The sequence below is a fragment of the Bubalus kerabau genome, chromosome 19, assembly GCF_029407905.1.
Source record: "Bubalus kerabau isolate K-KA32 ecotype Philippines breed swamp buffalo chromosome 19, PCC_UOA_SB_1v2, whole genome shotgun sequence".
Lineage (NCBI taxonomy): Eukaryota > Metazoa > Chordata > Mammalia > Artiodactyla > Bovidae > Bubalus > Bubalus kerabau.
This window is the reverse complement of record NC_073642.1, coordinates 20813262-20837550: the sequence shown is the minus strand read 5'-3', so window position 1 is coordinate 20837550 and position 24289 is coordinate 20813262. Positions and strand designations below refer to the sequence as shown.

The 24289-nt window shown below is 50.1% G+C and overlaps 3 protein-coding genes across 3 annotated transcripts; all 3 read left to right on the top strand.

The window, feature by feature from the left end:
* Window positions 1-1603: 1603 nt before the first annotated feature.
* On the top strand, window positions 1604-2530 carry LOC129634259 (myeloid-associated differentiation marker-like). Its single transcript, XM_055556359.1, has one exon. The coding sequence runs from the start codon at window positions 1604-1606 to the stop codon at window positions 2528-2530; it is 927 nt and encodes a 308-aa protein (XP_055412334.1).
* Window positions 2531-16273: 13743 nt separating this feature from the next.
* On the top strand, window positions 16274-17594 carry LOC129634503 (myeloid-associated differentiation marker-like). The gene has a single exon (XM_055556748.1). It carries the CDS (start codon window positions 16274-16276, stop codon window positions 17195-17197), a length of 924 nt encoding a protein of 307 aa, XP_055412723.1. The 3' UTR covers window positions 17198-17594.
* Window positions 17595-20236: 2642 nt separating this feature from the next.
* Window positions 20237-21465, top strand: LOC129634014 (myeloid-associated differentiation marker-like). The gene has a single exon (XM_055555980.1). It carries the CDS (start codon window positions 20435-20437, stop codon window positions 21362-21364), a length of 930 nt encoding a protein of 309 aa, XP_055411955.1. The 5' UTR covers window positions 20237-20434; the 3' UTR covers window positions 21365-21465.
* The last annotated feature ends 2824 nt before the right edge of the window (window positions 21466-24289 follow it).

Below are 24289 nucleotides of genomic sequence, written 5' to 3'. Positions count from 1 at the left end.
ACTCCCCCAACACACTGGACCCTGGAGGAGGCCCTGTTGAGCAGGACTGCAGCCCTGGCTGGAGGGACTGTCTTTGGCGGTGATCTGGGCAATTCCATGGTCTCCAGTGTCCCTGCCACTCTGGCCACGTATCCCTGTCACAGCCTTGAAACCCCTTCAGTCCTTTGTTCTCCTGTCTCAGTTCCAGCCCAGGCCCCTCCTCCATGGGAAGGTTGGCTCCATGCCTGCATCCCTTCTGGGTCACAAGACCCCTACTGGGCTGCCTCAGGGCCCCTGGGACCCTGGGATCCCCCCAGTCATCTCCACTCTGCCCCCCGGCCCCCACCCCACTCCTGGGTGCATCCTCAGGGCTGGCCCCTCCCAGGGGTCCTGTAGGGGCCTCCTCTCTTAGCTCCTGCCCTTAAAAGGATTAGATTCTCACATGGATGGCTCCTTTGGAGCTTAAAAAGCTGGCATTTTAACATTTCGTTCCTTGGTTCCTCCATGACGCTCCACCTTGGAATCATGCTAGGTTGGGGTCCCCTGACCCAACGCAAAAGAGTCACATGTGAAGGCAAAATTGGGGAGGAGAGTCATAATAGTCCCTACTTCCCATTTCATCCTGTCCCCACGGCCTTGCTCTCACCCCATGGCTCCTCCCTGTTCACTTCTGAAGCTGCCCTCCTCCGGGTGGGGCTGTGTCCCCTCACATGGCAGCTTCTTCTAGTGATGGCTGCAGGGAGGAGAGGCCAGGATTCAGGTATTTTCAGGTTGCTGTGGAAGGAGGCTCTGGCCCTGAAGGTGTGTTCTAGGTTTTGGTCCTGGGCTCCACCTAAGGGGATTTCTGCCATGTGTGCTGTAGAGCAAAGAGTTCATGCCCACGGCTTTGGTATATTTATCTGGGGTTCCAACTTCATGGTCATGCCACCTTAGGGAAGGACTTAATTCCCCTACCTTAGTTTTCTCATCTGTAAAATGGGGTTAGTCAAAAGGACACTCCATAGTCCTTTTTCTGAAACACTTGGGGTCAGATATTCTCTAGAATTCAGAATTTTCAGCTCCCTACAGGTGACATAGTACATCTACTCTACATGACATCACACCCCACTGGGGTCTGAAAGCACCTTGTAACCACACACATTAGTGTTTCGGCAACTGAACTTTTGAACAGTCACATTGAGTAAAATAAAAAAAGATCATAATTTGTCTCATGTCTCTTCAGGTCAAATTTTGTTACCAGACCATTTTGAGAGACTTGAAGGGTTGGGATTAAAGATAAGGACCATCCGTCTCTGTGTCTCCATAGATAATTCCCAGCTTAGAGAGATCCACAATGTTAATGGTTTGAGGCTAGACCACCACCAGCTGGGAGCTTTGGATAAGACAAGCCTCCTGACAAGGCCAAGGGTGATGGGTGGGGGGAACCATTCTGGAGCAGCTGTGCTGTTACCTGATCGTCTGAAGCCATTGGTTCCAACTCCACAGATCCTGAGCCTCAGCCGTCACAGAGCCCTGAGCCGTTTGTAGGTGTCTGATCCTCTGGAGCCGGATCTTTCTTTGGTGGGTCCTCAGTGAAGACCACTGCCAGACCGGTGACTGTGACTTGCCAGACATTCATAACACCATGCCTACCAGGGTGACACTCCCATCCTGGCGCTACGTGAACAGAGTGTTCTGGTTCCTCCGCGTGCCGCAGCTCTTGTCCACCTGCGTGGCATTCTCCTTGGTGGCTGACATGGGCATTTTGAGAGGGGACATAGGTAACTGGTTCATGTCCTTCTGGTGCATCTGTTTCATTGTGACCCTATTCATAGTCATAATTGAGTTAAATGATCTCCAGCCTCGCTTTCCTTTCTACTGGTACAACTTTCCCGTCACCTTTGCCTGCTACGCCGCCCTCATCTGCCTCTCAGCCTCCATCATCTACTCCATCGCCCACGTCCAGTTCCTGCCTGATGGCCCTGAGTGGGACCGGGCCGTCGCTGCCACTGCATTCTCCTGCATCGCGTCAGTGCTTTATGCCATAGAAACGGCGGGCATGTGGAACTTCTACAAGCTCAAGATCCCCTGCTACCTGCACACCGTGCCCAGCCTGCTGAACGTGCTGGAGACCTTCGTTGCTGGTGTCATCTTTGCCTTCCTCAGCAACACCTCCCTATACCTGCACCAGCCGGCCCTGGAGTGGTGCGTGGCCGTGTACTCCATCTGCTTCATCTCAGAAGCAGTAACCATCCTGTTGAATCTGGGCAAATGGGAGGACAGGCTGCCCATCCCCTTCCCCATTTGCCAACTTGTGCTCACCGTGTTCTCTGTCCTCCTCTACATCAGTGCTCTTGTCCTCTGGCCGCTCTACCAGTTCTATGAGGAGTTCGGCGGGCTACCCCAGCGGTCCAGCGATGTGAGCTGCATTGATGACCTCATGTGCACCTGGGACCACAGCCTGGCTGTGGCCGTCCTGACAGCCATCAACTTGCTGATTTATGTGGCTGAGCTGGGGTACTGGGCCCACCAGGTCTCTGTAGGGACTGAGGACCAGTCTGGAGACTCCTGATCCTCTGCTCACAGGAGATATCCTCATTGAGCTCTGATGTCCTCTGATGCCCTCTTCCTGGCTCCCTCTCTCCCTCCTCACATCCTTCCCCATGCATCTCACTCTCTTTTCTGTTCCTTTTCTCCTTCTGCTGTCTCCTTCCTGTCTTGTATGGTTGCCCACATTCTCTTTTGCTTCTCTCATTGTTTCTACATTTTCTGTTTTTTGGCCCTTTTCTGGTTTTCTTGCCTCCTGCGTCCTGACCACCTCTCCCCATTTTCCTTCTTCTGATCCATCAGGACCTGAGAGTCCTTCCTTCTCTGCCCACCGCCCCCTCCCGCCTCCTAAGGTGCGGACTCCACAGCACACAGCCCTTTGTGCAGCTGTTCACACCCTGGGCCTCCAGAGGGGCCTCATTGCCAAAGTGTGTCTGTCCCCCTGGGGGTAATAGTTGGTGTGTTTATGGGGGGTGTATGGGTGTTGGGGGTAGGTAGGTCCTCATTTCTATTAGTGGAGGGGGCTATACAATGCACTCCCCTTTAAGTTAAATAAAATCTCTAGAGGTCAATAATGTCAAGTGGGCAGGAAATTTGAAGCAGAGACCTTAGATTGAGACCCAACTTGTTGCACAACCCCACCAGAGATTGACTGGAGAATTTTCCCAGGCTTACTAATTATCTGCTGCCTAGAGGGTGTCTTAACAGAAGTGTCTTAACCAATCCAGCTCCTCTCTGGGCAAATTAAAAAGGATCTAGGAAAAAAACCACAAGGTCTTGAAGACACCTGTCTGCAGTGTTGGTGAGGGACAGTGATGTGGCCCTCCTGCCTCAGTGATCAAAGCAGCAGGTCCTTCCTCTACAGGGAGAAGAGCATGGTCCTGCCAGCCTTAAAGGGGATGTTAGCCTGCTTTTCTTTTTTCCTATTCTTTTCTTTTTTCTGATCAAGACAGCAAAAATTAGTAGGTGACCCTATTTGTAAAGGGAAAGTTTCTTTTCAAATTTTCTCCAGTGGGCAGTTTGGGGGGGTAGCATTTGACAGCATTGACAACGCTGATGTCATTGTCATAGAAACTGCATGGCTTGAGTGTGTGGTGCACACACATATGCTGAAGCATAATGTGATCTATGTAAATACATATAGTTTAGAGAAACTCCACAGAGCTTTTCGTGTCCATCATTGTCTCTGCTCAATCACATAGTCTGTTTCTCAATCACAGACAAAGACTTGTACCCCCTCCCACATTTATAGTGTCCTTTTCAATTTCAATATAAAGATGAAGGAAAACAAAGAAAAACCTCCACAAAATCCAAATATTCTAATTGCCCCAAATTTGCCTAGGGCTCAGAAGGATCCTATCTAATTTGCACCCTCACCCAAACCTGGCTTTCGTGGAGCCCCTTCCACTGATGCCCCACCCACACCTGGACCAGACCCTTGGTCACAGGTGGCCTAGCCTGGGACACAAGAGGTTAGGCCCACCCCAGTGCCAGCTTCCTGTGCCCGAACTCTTAAAGGGGCCAGGAAAGCACCTGGATGCCTCTCTTTAAGGGTGTGTGCCTGTGTGCAGGCTCGGTGGGTGTTTTTGTGTGTCTCTGTGTGCACCTGTATATGTGCCTGTGGGTTCCACTGCACTGAGGCCAGTAGCAGTTTGTTTACAGGAACTGGTGACTGGGAAGGCACCGAAAGACCTCTTCCTCTCTTCCTCTCAAATGCAAAGCCTCAGAGCCCAGCATCCTGGTGTCACCAGGCCCAGAGGGACCCGGCAAGCAGAGCTGTGGGAGAGGGGCGGGGAAGGACCCCCTCTGCTGCCCCTCACTCCTGTGCTGGGAGGAAGGACCCCCGCTGCTGCCCCTCAGTCCTGCGCTGGGAGGAAGGACCCCCACTGCTGCCCCTCACTCCTGCGCTGGGAGGAAGGACCCCCGCTGCTGCCCCTCACTCCTGTGCTGGGAGGAAGCCTGGGATCTTCACCCACAGGCAGGTGTGGTGGAGGGGGAGGACTCCCAGGAGGCAGTTCCCATGGCAGGTAAAACTGCCATGGGAAGCTTTCATTAAGAAGCAATGAAATAGACTTGCTATTTTAAGACAAGACAAGAAAAATTTAAACATAAATATTTTCTCTGCCCATTTGAACCTTCTCCCTCCCCTCTGGTATGCATTGTGTATTTGCATTGTGTATAAAACCTACCTTCACAAGGGCAGAAATACCTGCTCCACCATAAAGATCAATATTTCTGTTCTGGGCCCAGCCATGTGACTCCTTAGAAACTACTACTACTTACAAATGACCTTATTGATGTCACTATTTTATTACTTCTATTCTTCCTGTTTGACAAGATTCTTGTTTCTTGCTTTCACAATGTGTTATTGAGCCCCTGAAAAAACTAATGATTAACTGGCTTGAAACAATTGACTGATGTATAATTCTAAGATCACTGATTGTAATAGTGTGACTCTGGATATGGGAAGAAGCAACAGGAGGGAAACATTTCCTGGAGCTGACAGACTAGTAAGACAGTTGGTCCAGAGGATTTTGACTACTGTTACCAAGACTAGATGAGTAATTGCTTGCTGAGTAGCCTATCAATGAAATCTTTACCTGACCAGGGAACGAGCATTCTTAGCATCCTGGGGCAAATTGGTCAAAAACACCTCCCAAACTTTAGCTGAAATTAAGACAGAAACAAATGGAGAATATTGAGTAGTAAAAAATGTTGCCCACCACTGGGTTCTAAAGGAATCAAGTCATTAATCACTGCAGTCACTGACCTATCCTGAAAGTAATCTACCCTGAAATGAATTCAGGGTGGAAATCAGGAAGAAGCACTTTATGTTGTAGCAAAACTGGCAGAACCGGTCCTCAGATAGATATTTTTAGGAGAAATTTCTATGAACCCAGTTTCTTGCATCTTCCCATACTTAAAAAAGCACTAAATCCTTAACTCTGGTATCTGACCCTTTTGAAGAACAATAACTTGGCTAAGATGTATGCTTGGTTGCATGTACCCTTCTCCAAATCACACACATACTATCTCCAACCCTTAACTCTTCAGCACAGTTCTCACAGCTTTCTGAAAGACTGTCTCCCTGGTTATAATTCTTTGTTGACTTGAGTAAAACTTTTCACTTCTATTTGAGTTGACAATTGATGAATTTTTTTTTACTGATATGAGCATGTATGCATTTATCTCTTGCAAGTTCAGTGCAAGAACTCTCATTTTCTTATATTTTCCTGAATCAGATGAAACACAAACTCCCTCCCAGAGAGGGAGGTGATGAGGTTGGAGAGGTAGAAAATGGTCTGAGCTTGCAAAGCTTTGGAGGTGACATTTTAAAAGTTTGTGTTTCATCTTAAGGCAACAAAGAGAACCCACCAAAGTTATTTCAGTTTGCATTCAGCACAAGCAGACATTGAGGAAAAGAATGGAAATAGACAAAGCAGCTAGAAGCTAATGGCAGGAGTGCAGGTGAGGGGATGGATGGTTCTCAGGTTCATCTTTGTTCAAGGCTGCCTTTCACTGGGACCCCCTCTTTCACTGGCCCCTCACATCATTGTCTATGACCTTCACACCAGCCTTAGGAGAGTTATATAATCTCCAATCTACAGACGAGGAACTAGAACCTCAACAGGGCTAGAGCTCAGGACCTCCCAGCCCTGGAATCACTGAGCAGGGCCTGGTCTCCAGTCTCTGCCCACCAGGTCCTGTCCTTCCTGTGGCTGCACCTCAGGCCAGGCTCCTGGGGCTTCCAAACAGCAGGGGAGCCCCAGCCATGGTCTCTGTCGTCCAGCCTTTCTTTCACTTAGAGGACAGATGCTAGTCACATAGAGAGAATTCTTATTACAAAGCCACCCTTCCTTTCTGTAGACGTCAGTGAGTCCCGGTGCAGTGGGACTGAACCACTAGGCTTGCCAGCTCCCCCTTAGCCTGAGCTCTTTAGACAGAGGATCCTGGGTGGGGGAGATCCGTCAAGTGGAACAACTCCAGCCTCCACTGAGGACCCCGTGGATGAAAAGCTGGGACTGACTGGCAGGGTGGTCTCTGCACCCCTGTCCTTCTAGTGAAAGTGAATCGCTCAGTTGTGTCTGACTCTTTGCAACCCCATGGACTATACAGTCCATGAAATTCTCTTCAACCAGAATACTGGAGTGGGTATAGCCTTTCCTTTCTCCAGGGGATCTTACCAACCCAGGGATCGAACCCAGGTCTCCCACATTGCAGGCAGATTCTTTACCAGCTGAGCCACAAGGGAAGCCCAAGAATACTACAGCGGGTAGCTTATCCCTTCTCTAGCAGATCTTCCCGACCCAGGAATCAAACTGGGGTCTCCTGCATTGCAGGCAGATTCTTTACCAATTGAGCTATCAGGGAAGCCCCCTGTCTCTCTATCCCAGCCCTAAACCCTGGGGATAGGTGGACATAAAGAGGTGAAGACACGCAATCTTGACCGAGGGACCAACTCAGGGCCCTAAACAAGATCCTGATAAGCGTCCCTGGAGCTCCAGGACCTGGGAATAGAGGGCAGCAGTTCTTCACAGACACAAGCAGCTGGGCTGAGAGGCACCTGCCAAGGGTAACTGACCCCGCATTGAGCCAGAAGCAGGAGGCCAGGTTAGAGATTTGAAAGCTCTTCCTCTGGGAATCCTGGTTCCACTCCTTCCAAGAAAGCCTAAAACCCTAGAAGAAACCCTGGCTGAGAGGCAGGAATCCTGGGGTCATCTTCCACACCAGGCTGCAACACTGCCCCAGGCCTCTCCCAACCTCAGCTCATTGGCTGAGAGAGGGCATCTAGAGGTCCCTGGAGTTGCCCCCTGGAGCCACCCCCTAACCAAGTTGGAGACCCAGCCCCTCCTGCCTCCTGCCAGAGTCTGCCTCCTGTCCCTCAGGCTGGTTCTCCCTGCAAGTCAGCCTGGGGGAGAGATGATCCAAGGACTCCACCTGGTGGCCACTCCACAGCCAGACACAGAGCCTCCTCCAGCAGAGACCTCTGAGAAGTCAAGCTGCACCTCCCCGCCCTCTCACACTGGTTCCCAGGTGTCATAGGTGGGAATGCAAAGCACCAGTTCTGGAAACCTGTCTGAATAAAAAGCACTGGCATTGCTGTCAGATGGGCCTGGATTTGAATCCCTTGGGTTCTTGACCTTACCTGGGGCCCCTCATCCCTGCAGTGGGCTATTTGGGACACGTCCTGTGGAGCTGTGCCCCCTCTCTGCATGAACATGCAGCCCAGAGAGATGGCAGGGGCGAGGCTGGACCAGTGACCGGAATCCCTCTGGAGGCGCTCAGTTCTTAGGCCATTGGCTCCTCTGTGGCTGCATATTACGCTTGCCTGATGTGGACAGTGCTTCTCAAAGTGTGGTCCTCAGACCAGCAGCAGAACATCAACAGGAAATTATTGGGAATGCAGATTCCTGGGTTCCACCCCAGACCTGCTGAGTCAGAAGCTTTGGGATGGGGCCCAGCTGCCCCCCAGGTGATGCTGATCCTGGTCCAGTGTGAGAACACCGTGCTCAGGTACCAAGGTGCTGAGAAAGCTCCTCAGGGCATTCCAAGGTGTTAGGCATTGGAAACATCTGAAGGTCAACAGGGCCACCCTACCCCCACCCATCTGCCTCACTCCCCACCCCCAGGGATTCTAGTTCCTTGGAGCTGAAGCAGGAACCAGACACAGATCTAAATAGCAACATGCAGCTGATCCTAATGTGAGTCGCTGCTCTGGTATGGACACTTCCTTACGTACACTGTGCATGCTCTTCCTTTAGAGGCCAGGCCCTGCAGCACAAGACAGCTGCTCTCTGCTAGGTCACTGGACTGTGCAGAGAATAATCACCAGATATTGACATTTAGTGGCAGCTTGAGCTATGACATGCATGGTGCTGGATGACTTGTATGTAATATCTCAGAAGAGCCCAATGAATTGTTAGAATTTCCTGCTTTACAGATCGAAAAACTGAAGCACAGAGAGGTTAAGTCCTTAGTCACACAGCTACTAAATGACAGAATCAGATTTCCAACCTATTTTTCTCAGACTCCAGAGTCCACCACTTTTGCTTCCTTTTTTTCCAAACAAGAGCAGGAATGAGGTGCTGAAGGTCACCATGCAGGACACCCATCACTCCTGCTGTACTTTTGCCTGGAAGCTCCCTAGTGCTGAGGCATCAACTTCAAGATGTGATGAATGGACCTCGGAGCTGGGTATCACCTCAGGAAATAATGCCTCCTGCCTGGGCATAGATGGAGTTGGGAAAGGAAGGTGAGGTTTCATCCTGGACTCGCAGGATTCAGGGTGTTAAGGAATTTGACACTTGCCACATCCCAGCTCAAGTGTTCCTTGCCCTCTCAGTACTGGGTGGTGTCCACCAACAGCCAGATCAGAGAGGAGAAGGAGAAAGGGAAGAATCTTAAAGAGTAGAGAAAATATAGATCTATTTTACTGCTAAAAATGCATTTTCCAAAAGCAAGAGAGTTCTTGTCCTGAAGAGATGAAGGCCTCTGGTCCTTGGGGAGGGCTGATACCACCAGGCGTGCAGCCCTCACTGCTCTTGATTCTCCTGGAGATGTGGTGAAGCTCCATGGCTGCCCTGGTGTCCTCCACTGAGCTGTGTCCCACCCTGCTGTCCTGCAGACACAGGACAGAGAGGAGACAGGGGGCTGAATCCAGGCGCCATGGGACCTGGGCCTTCCCAGCTCACACCCTGATGTCCAGGGCTGAAGTGGGTCAGGTGAGTCTCCCAGGGCCCTGACACCCTGGACTCGGCACGTGTCTGGAGCAGGCCTGGCTTCACCCATGAGCCCAGGGCCTAGGCAGGGCCAGGCACGGAATCCAGGTCCTGAGGCCACATGTGCCCTCCAGGGGCTCCCATCCACTGGGTGGGACTGGGGCGCTGCAGACTTGGCCTCAGACCCAGAGGGGCTGGAGCAGTTCTCACAGGAGCCCAGGGCGTGGGGAACGTGGACACAGATGTTTCTACAGTGCTGCTTGCTCAGCACATTGAGAATAGAGCTCTTCAGTGAACCCGGGAGCTGACACCCTGTCCTGGGTCCCTGCTGCCACAAGCCCTACAGAAGGGCCCAAACTCAGGCTCATCCCCTGCCTCCTGCTCCCCAGACAAGCTGCCCCCACTCCTCAGACTGGGGCTCCAGTTCTCCTCTCCCCAGCCAGCCCCCTGCTCCTCCACTAAGACACAGTCTTCACCCTCCACTCAGACCTGATGTCCTGTCTGCCCCCATCCTCCGTCCCTGCTCAGGATGCCTGCCTTTCCCTCTGTGGACACAACCCCCAGATGTGCTGATGGTCAGGTCATGGGTCACCCTCCCTTCCATCTTCTCAAGGACAGGCCAGGCCTTGTTCACCCAGGTCCTCAGCCTGTGGTCCAGTGTGGCCCAGAGCAGGTGCTTCATAAAATATCCACTGAGCTAGAATGTAGAGTTCCAAAGAATAGCAAGGAGAGATAAGAAATCCTTCTTCAGCGATCAATGCAAAGAAATAGAGGAAAACAATAGAATGGGAAAGACTAAAGATCTCTTTAAGAAAATTAGAGATACCAAGGGAACATTTCGTGCAAAGATGGGCTCAATAAAGGACAGAGATGGTAGGGACCTAACAGAAGCAGAAGATTTTAAGAAGAGGTGGCAAGAATACACAGAAGAACTGTACAAAAAAGATCTTCACGACCCAGATAACCACGATGGTGTGATCACTCACCTAGAGCCAGACATCCTGGAAGGTGAAGTCAAATGGGCCTTAGGAAGCATCACTACGAACAAAGCTAGTGGAGGTGATGGAATTCCAGTTGAGCTATTTCAAATCCTGAAAGATGATGCTGTGAAAGTGCTGCACTCAATATGCCAGCAAATTTGGAAAACTCAGCAGTGGCCACAGGACTGGAAAAGGTCAGTTTTCATTCCAATTCCAAAGAAAAGCAATGCCAAAGAATGCTCAAACTACCACACAATTGCACCCATCTCACACGCTAGTAAAGTAGTGCTCAAAATTCTCCAAGCCAGGCTTCAGCAATACGTCAACTGTGAACTTCCAGATGTTTAAGCTGGTTTTAGAAAAGGCAGAGGAACCAGAAATCAAATTGCCAACATCCTCTGGATCATGGTAAAAGCAAGAGAGTTCCAGAAACACATCTATTTCTGCTTTATTGACTATGCCAAAGCCTTTGACTGTGTGGATCACAACAAACTGTGGAAAATTCTGAGAGAGATGGGAATACCAGACCACCTGATCTGCCTCTTGAGAAATCTGTATGCAGGTCAGGAAGCAACAGTTAGAATTGAATGTGGAACAACAGACTGGTTCCAAATAGGAAAAGGAGTAGTCAAGGCTGTATATTGTTAGCCTGCTTATTTAATTTACATGCAGAGTACATCATGAGAAACGCTGGGCTGGAGGAAGCACAAGCTGGATTCAAAATTGCCGGGAGAAATATCGAAAACGTCAGATATGCAGATGACACCACCCTTACGGCAGGAAGTGAAGAAGAACTAAAGAACCTCTTGATGAAAGTGAAAAAGGAGAGTAAAAAGTTGGCTTAAAGCTCAACATTTAGAAAACGAAGATCATGGCATCTGGTCCCATCACTTCATGGGAAATAGATGGGGAAAGAGTGGAAACAGTGGCTGATTTTATTTTTCTAGGCTCCAAAATCACTGCAGATGATGATTGCAGCAATGAAATTAAAAGACGCTTATTCCTTGGAAGCAAAGTTATGACCAACCTAGACAGCATATTGAAAAGCAGAGACATTACTTTGTCAACAAAGGTCTGTCTAGTCAAGGCTATGGTTTTTCCAGTGGCCATGTATGGATGTGAGTGTTGGACTATAAAGAAAGCTGCGTGCTGCAGAATTGATACTTTTGAACTGTGGTGTTGGAGAAGACTCTTGAGAGTCCCTTGGACTGCAAGGAGATTCAACCAGTCCATCCTACAGGAAATCAATCCTGAATATTCATTGGAAGGACTGATGCCAAAGCTGAAACTCCAATACTTTGGCCACCTGATGCGAAGAGCTGACTCATTTGAAAAGACCCTGATGCTGGGAAAGATTGAGGGCAGGAGGAGAAGGGGATGGCAGAGGATGAGATGGTTGGATGTCATCACCGACTCAATGGACATGAGTTTGAGTAAACTCTGGGAGTTGGTGATGGACAGGGAAGCCTGGCGTGCTGCGGTTCATGGTGTTGCAAAGAGTCAGACACGACTGAGTGACTGAACTGAACTGAGCTAGAAGGGCCCACATTTGGTCACAATTCCTAATGCCCAGTCTGTCTCCCTGGGCTCCTCTACCCTAGTGAGCTCCTAGCCCCCAGCACATGCCAGCCCCTCCCGGGGCTTTGAGGGAGCCTGCTCAGTCTGTGGGTTTGGGTTCAGTGTTCCTCACTTTTTGAATCCCTCTCGTTAGACATCTGCCACCCTCCTATCCTGGTTGCAGAGCAGGGGCGGGTGGGGAGGGGGAAGGATTCCCAGAGGATTCTATGTAAAGGGATGGTACCAACATGGGCTTCCCACTGAGTCCCAAATGCTTAATGTGGTGCCCAAGGCTTGGATTGGCCTGTCCCTGCCAGACTCTGCTCTCATTGCTCAGACCGCCTGCCCCTGTCTTCTACCCCTTACCGCAGTAAGTGCCCCTCCCGCAGCGCAGCCCTGGTTCAGGAGCCCCTCATTTCCTCAGGGTGCACCCACCAAATCCCAGTCCACTCTCTGAAAAGGGTTTAATCCAAATATTGGAAAATACAAAGCAATGCACATTTGCAAAGTTTTCAACAGTCACCTTCTAGAGGGTCATACAATGGGGTTCCCCAGTGTCTGAGACTCACAGGGGAGGGTCTGGTGATCTAGAGAAGGGGGGTCAGTCCAAATGCCCACGGGAGCCAGGTGGGAAGGAAATAAGTGAAGGGGATGGAGAGGACTAGGGCCCTGGCAAGGACGAACTGCACCTGTTGGGGGTGGTGGAAAAGATGCCCTGTGCATGACACGAGCTCATGCATATAAAACAGGAAAAAAGATACAGATACTCCCTACAAACACATGTGCATGGAGGTACACACATGTCTAAATATGATTTCAGAGCCTGTGTTGAAGCCTGTACATGAGGTTGAGGACACGGATGGAGGGCTGGATGCTCCTGTGAGCAGGCAGGAAGCCTGGTCATGCCCAAGAGGGGAAACCGGGACGTGCGAGATGATCATAGTCCGGCTTTATGTCAGTTATACACGAGAATAAGAGAAATATGGAAAACTACACAAAGATATGAATGGAAAACAATATAGAGGACATAGCAGATGCTCAGCTCCAGCCACCTCCCCCAAGGGAACACAGCCCCGTGACATCGGATCTCTTGAGGTTTTTAAAGGAGCAGGAAATTTGGATTTTTGTGTGAAATTAAAACAATGGGCAGCTACCAAACACTTAGGGAAGAAATAATACCTTTTCTACATCTCTTTCAGAAAACACTGTGAGGGAAAACTAAATGCATTAAGAGACCGCCTCCAGTACAAACTCGTTTAAGGCCCCTGATCTGGAGTGAACCAGTCTTGCATGAGCTTATGGTCAGAGTGGGGCAGGGCCTTCTGGATCCTCTCTGAGGGGGAGGGGGATGGGAACAGGTAGCTGGCATGACTGAGTGTACCATGTGCCAGGCCTTCTGATGAGCCCATCATGTACTTTTTATTTATCGATTGACACAGAGTAGGTATTCAGCCCATTGCTCAGATGGGGAAACTGTGGTTCTGTTAAGTAACTTGCCAGGTTCCTCTATGACACATAGCCTCCTTGTAACTCTAGTGTCCATCTCCCCTCCTCCTTCTCTGCCCTTCCGGCACTTCCTCCTCCTTCCTCTGTCCCAGCCATGACCTTCCCGGCTCCCTGTCTTCCAGGCCACATGTCTGGCTGCTGGGCAGGCAGGGCTCAGACACATCCAGGCTGTGCTCTGACGGGGGCACCATGTCCAGGCTCACAGATGAGAGTGGGGGAGGGGCTGCTGGGGAGACTCAGGCAAACCTGCTGCTTTCCAGGTGGGGGAACTGAGGCCCAGAGAGGGCACAGGCCTGTCCCAGGGCTACACAGCAGGAACCTCATCCTCTCCTTCTCCAACTCCTCCCTCTGTGGCATGAAAAGGATCCAAGCTTATCATTTACCCTTAAGCAGCATGTGTCTGTGTTAGTAGCTCAGTTGTGTCCTACTCTTTGCAACCCTGTGGACTGTAGCCTGTCAGGCTCCTCTGGCCATGGAATTCTCCTGGCAAGAATACTTGGGTGGGTTGCCATTTTCTTCTCCAGTAGCATACACAGGGTAAATTCAGAGAGGTTGTGGGAACAAAGTGGAAGATAAATAGTGTGACACCCCCAGTGCCCCTCCCCACCCCGGCAGTGCCCACTGGGAGGCCCACAGGCTCCAGGGCTCCCCTGCAATGGGGCTCAAGGAGCTTTGTGACTCCAGGGAGGTTCTCAGGTTTGCTCTGTGTTTCTCTTTCCAGCCTCAGCTTGTCCCAGGGTTTATTATCAGCAAAGGTGACAAGGCCCCTAATGGCAGGAAGCTGGCTGGGGCTCAGGCTGCTGGCCCTTCAGCCCTGGGGGCCTCTCAGCAAACAGTCCCTTGGAAACAGGGCAGCTGTCCCCGAGGAGGGGGAGGGCTTGGAGGGGCCTCACTCCCCCAACACTGGACCCTGGAGGAGCCCCTGTGTGAGCAGGACTGCAGCCCTGGCTGGAGGGACTGTCTTGGGCAGGTGACCTGGGCAATTCCATGGTCTCCAGGGTCCCTGCCACTCTGGCCAGGTGTCCCTGTCACAGCCCTGAAACCCCTTTAGGCCCCTGTTCTCCTGTCTCAGTTCCAGCCCAGGCCCCTCCTCCATGGGAAGGTTGGCTCCATGCCTCCATCTCTTCTGGGTCAGAAGACCCCTACTAGGCTGCCTCAGGGCCCCTGGGACCCTGGCATCCCCCCAGTCATCTCCACTCTGCCCCCTGGCCCCCACCCCAGTCCTGGGTGCATCCTCAGGGTTGGCCCCTCTCAGGGGTCCTGCAGGGGCCTCCTCTCTCAGCTCCTGCCCTTGAAAGGGGGTGATCACCCGTCCATCCCCACCCCCTCCCTGGGTTGCCCTGAAAAACTCCACGTCAGCATCAGACACAGCATCCTTGTTCATTTCCAATCCCTTCTTCCCAGCTTCGAAGCTGCTAGCCAGTCTCCCAGGCCAGGAAAATCCTGCTCAGGTAAGACTACTCCTAGATCTTTCCAGACTCACGTCTGGATGGCAGCTTTGGAGCTTATGAGCCAAACAGTATATTAATTTATTCTGTATTAATATACTGTATTAAACAGTATGTTAATTTATTCCAAATAGTATGTTAATTTAATTTTAATGATTCCTCTGTGATGCTCCACCTTGGAGTCATGCTGAGTTGGGGGGGTCTCCTTTCCCCAGTGGGAAAGAGTCACATGTGAAGGAAAAATTGGGCAAAGGATTCAAAATGTTCCTACTTCTCATGTCACCTCTTCCCCACAGCCTTGCTGTCACCCCATGGCTCCTCCCTGTTCATTCCTAAAGCCTCCCTCCTCTGGGTGGGGCTGTGTCCCCTGGAGAAGGCAATGGCACCCCACTCCAGTACTCTTGCCTGGAAAATCCCATGGATGGAGAAGTCTGGTGGGCTACAGTCCATGGGGTCGCTAAGAGTCGGACATGACTGAGCGACTTCACTTTCACTTTTCACTCTCATGCATTGGAGAAGGAAATGGCAACCCACTCCAGTGTTCTTGCCTGGAGAATCCCAGGGATGAGGGAGCCTGGTGGGGTACCGTCTATGGGGTCGCACAGAGTCGGACACGACTGAAGCGACTTAGCAGCAGCAGCAGGGAGGAGAGGCCAGGGCAGGTGTGTCTCCAGGTTGCTGTGGAAGGAGGCCTGAAGGCGGGTCCTGCATTCCAGAGCTCCCACCCGCAGGCCTTGCTGACATGTGGGATGTAGAGCAAAGGGTTCACACTTACGGCTTTGGTATGTTTATCTGGAGTTTCCACTTTACGGTCATGCCACCTTAGGGAAGGACTTAATACCTCCAGCCTTTATTTTCTCGTCTATAAAACAGGGTTAGTGCTACCATTGCAATCCCTTTTTCGAAATCCTTAGTGTCAGATCTGCTCCTGAATTCAGACTTTTTCAGCTCCAGATAGATGACATGGTGCATCTACTCTGTAGGACATAGCATTCAACTATGGTCTAAAAGTACCTTGTAATTAAAGACATTAGTGCTTCTGCAACTCATCTTTTGAACATTCACAATAAGTGAAAAAAAAAAAAAGAGAGAGATCATAAATTGTCTCATGTCTCTTCATCTCAAATTTTGTTACCAAACAATTTTTTAAAAATTTGTTTTCAATTTTGAGAGCTTTGAATGGTTGGGATTGCAGATAATGACCATCCTACCCTGTGTCTCCATAGATAATGGCATACAGCTATTTAGAGAGACCCAAAATGTTCGTGGTTTGAGGCTAGACCACACCCAGCTGTGAGGCTTGGGATAAGACAAGTCTCCTGACAAGGCCAAGGGTGATGGGTGGGGGGAACCATTCTGGAGCAGCTGTGCTGTTACCCGATTGTCTGAGCCATTGGTTCCAACTCCACGGATCCTGAGCCTCAGCGGTCACAGGGCCCTGAGTCATTTCCAGGCGTCTGGCTTAACCCACCTTCGGAGCCAGATCTTTCTCTGGTGGATCCTCAGCAAAGACCACTGCTGTTCTGGTGACAGTGACCTGCCTGGACATCGAAACATCATGCCCACTAGGGCATCATCCCCAGACTACGATGACTTTTGGGTAGGGTTCTGGTACTTCCGCTTGCCAGAGCTCTTCTCCACCTGCGTGGCTTTCTCCCTGGTAGCTGACATGGGCTTTGGGAGAGGGGACATAGGTAACTGGTCCATGTCCATCTGGTGCTTCTGTTTCACCATGACCCTCATCATAGTCATGGTCGAGTTATGGAGGCTCCCATCCCACTTTCCTTTCTACTGGTACAACTTCCCCGTCACCTATGCCTGCTACGCTGCCCTCGTCTGCCTCTCGACCTCCATCATCTACTCCATCACCTACGTCCAATTCCTGCCTTATGGTCCTTCCCGGGACCGGGCCATCGCTGCCACTGCATTCTCCTGCATCGCGTCTGTGGTTTATGCCCTGGATGTGGCCTGGGTATGGGATTGGTATGATCTCAGTGATATCCCCTGCTATGTGCACACTGTGCCAGGCCTGCTGAAGGTGCTGGAGACCTTTGTGGCCGGTGTCATCTTTGCCTTCCTCAGCAACACCTCCCTGTACCTGCACCAGCCGGCCCTGGTGTGGTGCGTGGCCGTGTACTCCATCTGCTTCATCCTGGCAGCTGTGGTCCTCCTGCTGGACCTGGGTGAACGTGAATACAGGCTGCCGGTCCCCTTCTCCATTTTCCAGCTAGTGCTCAGCCTGCTCTCCGTCCTCCTCTACATCAGTGCTCTGGTCCTCTGGCCGCTCTACCAGTTCAGTGAGGAGCTCGGCGGGCAGCCCCAGAGGCCCAGTGATGGGGACTGCAGGGACGAGCTCACCCACAACATGTGCGCCTGGGACCAGCGCCTGGCTGTGGCCGTCCTGACAGCCATCAACCTGCTGGTTTACGTGGCTGACCTGGTGTACTGGGCTCATCAGGTTTCTGTAGGGACTGAAGATTAGTCCAGGGACTCCTGATCCTCTGCTCACAAAGGTATCCTCACCAAGCTCTGACGTCCTCTGATGTCCTCTTCCTGGCCTCTCTCTCTCTCCTCATATCCTTCCCCATTTCTCCCTTCCCAAAGCACTCAGTGCTCAGGTGCCCAGAGGAAGGGCAGGGTGCCGGGAACACCTGGGATGGGGTCTGAGATGTAAAGGGAGCAGGAGGGAGAGGTGGGGTTGCAGTCTGCCCTTGGGGACAACAAATATCTGGTAATTGCTGCCCTTTCTCATCAAGACCAGCTGAATGTTTGCTCCCTAAGTATTTTCATAAATCTGTCCGTGCCCTTCACTCCTGGGGTGTCTTTGCTCAAGGCCCATCATCACATACCTTGACTACAGAATTAGCCTCCATCCATTTTCCTCCTATAGTCAGAGTGTCAGTTTCAGAGGGAGCCTCTGACTGATCAGTCCCTCCTTAGAGAATGTCAGTGAGGCCTCCTCACTTACAGCTAAAATCTAACCTATGTCTCTAGTATTCAGATCCATCCACAGTGGACCATGTCTGCTGCTCCTGCAGCACCTCCCTTCCTCCCTATCTCACCTGTCTTGCCCAGGTAAGACCCAGAAGCTTGTGATGACTTGCCCGCACCAGGATGCTTCACAGAAGGGCAAAGGCTGAGAACTGTCAGTCTGGGAGCAATGAGGCATGGAGTTGGTGGGATCCAGGGAGGCTTCTGAGAGGAGATGACTAAGAGTCAAGCCTTTAAGGAAAAGTTCAGACTCACAGGAAAGAAGAAAGAAAGGACATTTAGAATTAATTGATTTGCTCAAGGATCTCATGAAGTTTCAGCGGCAGAGCTGATGTGACTGCAGCTCGTGTGCAGCAGGGAGGAAGGAGGAGGGAGAAGGGAGAATTGAGCCTGGCCACCTGGAGGCTGGTCTATTTGCCCACTTGGGTCAGGAATGAGGCTTTGGGGCGGCACAAGGTGAGGAGTTGGAGCTGAGACACTTCCCTAAAGCCAGGACTATGGGGCCTGCAACCTCAGAGCAAGGGTAGACAAGGAAAGCTCTGCCCTTCAGAGAAATATCATATGACATCCCTTATATGTGAAATATGAAAAATGATACAAATGAACTTATGAAACAGAAAGAGATACACAGACTTAGAGATGAATTTATGGTTGCCTGTATACCCTGTTTTATTTAAACTGGATAACCAAGAAGGACATATAGCACATGGAACCCTGCTCAATGTTATGTGGAACCTGGATGGGAGGGGAGTTTGGGGGAGAATGGATACATGTATATGTATGGCTGAGTCCCTTTGGTGTGCGTCTGAACCTATCACAGCATTGTTAATCAGCTATACCCCAATGCAAAATAAAAAGTTTAAAAACAAACAAACAAAAACAAAACCATGCCCTTCAGGCACCTCCTCCTCCTTCCTCTGTCCCAGCCATGACCTTCCCGGCTCCCTGTCTTCCAGTCCACATGCCTGGCTGCTGGGCAGGCAGGACTCAGTCACATCTAGGCTGTGCTCTGATGGGGGCATCATGTCCAGGCTTACAGATTACAGTGGAGGAGAGGTTGCTGGGAAGCTCAGGGAAAACTGCTGCTTTCCAGGTGGGGGAACAGAGGCCCAGAGAGGGTACAGGCCTTACCCAGGGTCACACAGCAGCAACCCCCATGCCTCTCCTTCCTAAATCCTCCCTCTGTGCCATTAAATGGATTCAAAGGCTTCATATCAGCATACAGATACAAAATCCTTGTTCATTTTCAACCTCTTCTTCCCAGCTTGGAAACTGCCATCCAGTCTCTCAGGTCACAGAAATCCTCATTCACGTAGGATTACTCCTAGATCTTTCCAGACTCCCACCTGGATGGCAGGTTTGGAGCTTGAGCCAAACATTATGTTATTTATTCTGTGGTTTCTCCAGGACACTCCATCTTGAGTCATACTGGGTTGGTGTCCCCTGTCCCAGGGAGGAAGAGTCACATGTTAGGGCAAAGTTGAGGGGAGGGGATTCACAATAGCCCCTACTTCCCATGTCATCTTGTTCCCACGGCCTTGCTCTGACCCCATGGCTCCTCCCTGTTCACCCCTGAGGCTGCCCTCCTCCGGGTGGGGCTGTGTCCCCTCAGATGGCAGCTCCTTCCAGTGATGCTGCAGGGAGGAGAGGCCGGGACACGTGGGTCTTCAGGTTGCTGTGGAAGGAGGCCACGGCCGTGAAGGCGGGTCCTGGATCCCACAGACGCGAGCTTTGGTCTTGGGCTCCCACCCACAGGCCCTGCTGACATGCTGGGTTGTAGAGGAAAACGTTTAAATCCATGGCTTTGGCATTTTTATACGAGCTTACTACTCCTAAACTTTGACCTTAGAGAAGGCCCTTGATTCACCAAGCCTTAGTTTTTTCATCTCTAGAATGGGATTAGCAGTTGTGGCTCAGCTGGTAAAGAATCCGCCCGCAATGTGGGAGACCTGGGTTTGATCCCTGGCTTGGGAAGATCCCCTGGAGAAAGGAACGGTTACCCAATCCAGTATTCTGGCCTGAAGAATTCTCTGGGTCGCAGAGTTGGACACGACTGAGCGACTTTCACTTTAGTTTTTTCATCTCTAAAATGGGGTTAGCAGTACATCCACAGTCCATTTTATGAAATCCATGGAGTTAGATATGCTCCAGAATTCAGGATTTTTTCAACTCCAGTTACATATAGTGTGTCTACTCTATAGGACATCCCACCCCACCCCACTGGGGTCTGAAAGCACTTGTAATCAAACACATTTGTGTTTCTGAAACTGAACTTTTAAACACTCATACTAAGGGAAATAGAGATCATAATTTGTCTCATGTCTGTTCACATCTAATTTTGTTACCAAATAATTTAAAAAACATTTTTTTTTTTCAATTTTGACACACTTGAAGGGTTGGGACTGTAGAAAGGACCATCCTACCCTGTGTCTCTGTAGATAATGACACACAGCTCAGAGGGATCCAAAATGTTCCTGGTCTGAGGCCAGACCCACCCTGCTCTGAGCTCTGGGATAAGACAAGTCTTGTGACAAGGCCAAGGGTGATGGGTGGGGAGAATCGTCTTAGACCAGCTGTGCCTTTACCCAAGTGTCTGAGTCATTGGTTCCAACTCCGTAGATCCTGAGCAGCAGCCGTCGCAGGACCCGAGGCTCTTTTCAGATGTCTGATTAATCCACCTCCAAAGCTGCATCTTTCTTTGGTGGGTCCTCAGTGAAGACTCAGTCTGATGACAATGCCCAGCCTGACCATCAGGCTCACCATGAGCTCGTCCTCTGGCCTGGCCTCTGCAACCGTCATGGGCTACTTCCTCCGCCTGCTGCAGCTGCTCTCCACCTGCCTGGCCTTCTCGCTGGTGGCTACCACTGGCACTTGGAGGGAGACCATAGGTAACTGGTCCATGTTCATCTGGTGCTTCTGCTTCGTTGTGACCCTCCTTATTTTCATAGTTGAGTTATGTGGGCTCCAGTTCCTCTGGCCCTTTCCCTGGGATGACTTTCTCATCAACTATGCCTCCTACTCCACCCTCCTCTACCTCTCAGCCTCCATTATTTACCCCACCACGTACCTCCAGATCGTCCCTCGTGGCAGCTCCTGGAACCACGCCATTGCTGCTACTGCCTTCTCCTGCCTCGCTTCTGTGACTTATGCCACTGAAGTAGCCTGGATCTATGCCTGGCCCAGCCACATCACCTGCTATGTGCTCCCCATGCCAGGACTGCTCAAGGGGCTAGAGAACTTCGTGGCCTGTGTCATCTTTGGCTTCATCAGCAATACCTCCCTGTACCTGCACCAGCCAGCCCTGGTGTGGTGTGTGGCCACGTACTCCATCTGCCTCTTCCTGGGGGCCGTGGCCCTCCTGCTGTATCTGAGAGGCTATAGCAACAAGTTGCCCGTTTGCTTCCCCATTTTCCTGTTGGGGTTGGCCCTGTTCTCCATCTTCCTCTATGCCAGCGCTCTGATCCTATGGCTGCTCTACCAGTTCGACAAGAATTTTGGTGGCCAGCCCCAGCGGTCCAGTGATGTGAGCTGCCGCCATCACCACTTGGTGTGCATCTGGGACCAAAGACTGGTTGTAGCCATCTTGACAGCGATCAACCTGCTGATTTACGTGGCTGACCTGGTGTACTGGGCCCGCTGGGTCTTTGTTAGGGACTGAGGACCAGCCCAGGGACTCCTGATCCCCTCTGCTCACAGGAGGTATTTTCACCGAGCTCTGGTGTCCTCTAATGTCTTCTTCCTGGCTCCCTCTCTCCCTCCTCACATCCTGCCCCACTCATCTCTCTCTCCTTTCTGTTTCCTTCCCTCCTTCTGCTCTGTTTTGTTTCCTTCCTGTTTTGTATGGTTGCCCACACCCTCTTTTACTGTTTTCTCTTGCTGCTTTCATCTTTTCTACATTTTCTGCTTTCTGCCCCTTTTCTGGTCATCCTTGGTTTTCTTGTCTCCTGTGTCCTGACCACCTCTCCCCATTTTCCTTCTTCTGATCCATCAGGACCTGAGACCCCTTCCTTCTCTGCCCACCACCCGCTCCCATCTCCTCCACATCACACAGCCCTCTGTGCATCTGTTCACACCCTGGGCCTCTGGAGGTCCTCATTGCCAAGATGTGTCTGTCCCCCTCAGTGCCTTAGTTGGGGGGGGTGTGTGTGTGTGTGTGTGTGTGTGTGTTGGGGTGGAAGCAGGTAGATAGACACTGGGCTCACTTTCTCCCAGTAGAGGAGGGTGCACAGTGTGCCTTCCATTTAAGTTAAAAAGAAATACCTGGACGTCAATAATGTCCAGCGGGCAATATTCAAAGCAGAGACCTTTGGTCCGTAGGCCCCACCTGGTGCTCAGCCTCACCTGAGATTGGCTCCAGAATTTTTGCAGGCTCACTAAACATCGACTGACTAAAGCGCATTTTAGAGGAAGCCAGAAGTGAATGCCTTCCAGCCCAACTACTCTCTATGGAATCAAAAAAGGAGCTCGTGATGGACCCCAGGGTCTTGAAGACACATGTCTGCAATGTTGGTGAGGGGCAGCAATGTGGCCCTCCTGCCTCAGTGATCAAAACAGCTTGTCCTGCCTCTGCAGTGAGAAGAGCATGGACCCACCAGCCTTAGAAGTGATGTAAATGTGGACAAAGAATGTTGCCTGCTTTTTCAGAAAACGGTGAATTATCTTGTCCATCATGTCCTCAGGCCATCAGCCTCTGTTTCAGCACTAATATCCTATCCTGAGGGGAATTCAAGATGGAGAAAAACAAGGTACTGATTCTAGAAAGTTAAGATGCATATCAGAGGAATAATTTTTGTGAGCCCAGAGCACTATATCTTCCCATACATAAAAAAGCAGTAAAATCATTGACTTGAGATATCTGGTTTTTGTGATGAGCAATAATCTACTGATTTTAATTACATGTGTTCCCCCAGCCCCAGTAAAATCTTCTGTATATCCTGACTCATCCCTGACCTCTTTGGAACAGTTCCTCAGAACTATCTGAGAGTGTCTCTTTGGCTAGAGTCTTCAGTAATGTCTCCAAATTAAACATAAATTTGTGACTTTTAGGTTTTGCTTTGTTTTTTTTTCATCAACAGTTTTGGTGACTACAGAAGGCACCCAGGGAAGGCTTCTCCTCTTCTCCTGAACTCTTCGAAGCACTAGCCTTGTACCCCCAGAGGCCTCTTGTGCCTATCTGCCTCCTTAGGAAGTCCGGATGAATTGGGGTGAGTCTCTCTTGGGTTTTAGATTTCCTGTTATTGTCTGATAATCCTAAATTTTATTCTGTGATGTTAAGCTCCTCTCTGGAGGAGTAGGTTCTCCTTGAGACTTAGTTTTGAGAAGCAGTAACTGGTTTGAAGTGAAGTGAAGTGAAGTCGCTCAATTGTGTCTGACTCTTTGCGATCCCATGGACTGTAGTCCACCAGTCTTCTCTGTCCATGGGATTTTTCCAGACAAGAGTACTGGAGTGGGTTGCCATTTCTTTCTCCAAGGGAATCTTTCTGACCCAGGGATCGAACCCAGGTCTCCTGCATTGCAGGCAAACACTATACCCTATCTTCAGTTAAAAGATGTGGGAAGATTTTGCTCAGTTGAAACACACTCAATGGTAATGAAATAAAATCCATACTTATGCCAAGTTGAGAAAAATTGAAGCATAAAACTTTTCTCTGCCCATTTGGGTCTCCTCCTTCACTTTTTTGTGTATTGTGCATCTGCATGAACTAAGCCTCCTTGGGAGACAACATTTTTTCTTGATCTCATCAAAGATCATGGCTTCTTAGGAGATAATCTTCCTTCTTAATTCTGTGAGGGACCAAGATGACCCAGGTTTCTCAGGTAGATTCTTCCCAGTAGTAAAGAATCCAACTACCAATGTAGGAGATGCAAGAAATGCAGGTTCAGTCCCTGGGTTGGGAAGATCTCCTGGAGGAGGAAATGCAACCCACTCCAGTATTCTTGCCTGGAAAATCCCATGGTCAGAGGAGGCTGGCATAGTCCATCAGATCGCAAGAGTCAGACACAACTGAGCGTGAACAAGATGACTCATACCCATTGTTCTCTTTATTTGTGTAGATCTGGATTGAGTAAAATGACAATAATATATCATTTAATGTATAACTCTTTGTCTCAAAAGCTTATACTACTGTGCTCTGACCTATAACAGGTGGAACAGTCCTCAGAGAGATTTTTGAAAGACTGTCTCTTGGGTTATAATCCTCCAGGTTAGGTCAAATAAAAATTTCCACTTGTTTCTTAGATAGACTATGATTTTTTTTTTCATGAACATTGGATTATTCTCAGTTGAAGGACACTGGGAATAGTTTATTATGTTCATACAGAGTTTATACTTACAAGTATCTGCTTAATTGATAATTAAAGGAAATCTCACCTTAAATTGGCCAGATTGCAGTTCTTTTGACATTGTTAAATTAATATATTTTTGCATGTACAGCTAGAGAAAACAGCTTGATAAACCATCCTTTTAAAATTCTTACCTTAAAGGAACAAAAGCCCTGTAGTGAAAACTTAGATTTCTCTCCCTGTGTCTTTGTGATTAAATGTACTTGATCTTAGCCATTTCCCCACCCCTCCCTGTGTTTTT

What these genes read in the sequence shown, in the direction of transcription:
- LOC129634259 (XM_055556359.1), top strand. Translation starts at nt 1,604, where the DNA reads ATGCCTACCAGGGTGACACTCCCATCCTGGCGCTACGTGAACAGAGTG.
- LOC129634503 (XM_055556748.1), top strand. Translation starts at nt 16,274, where the DNA reads ATGCCCACTAGGGCATCATCCCCAGACTACGATGACTTTTGGGTAGGG.
- LOC129634014 (XM_055555980.1), top strand. Translation starts at nt 20,435, where the DNA reads ATGACAATGCCCAGCCTGACCATCAGGCTCACCATGAGCTCGTCCTCT.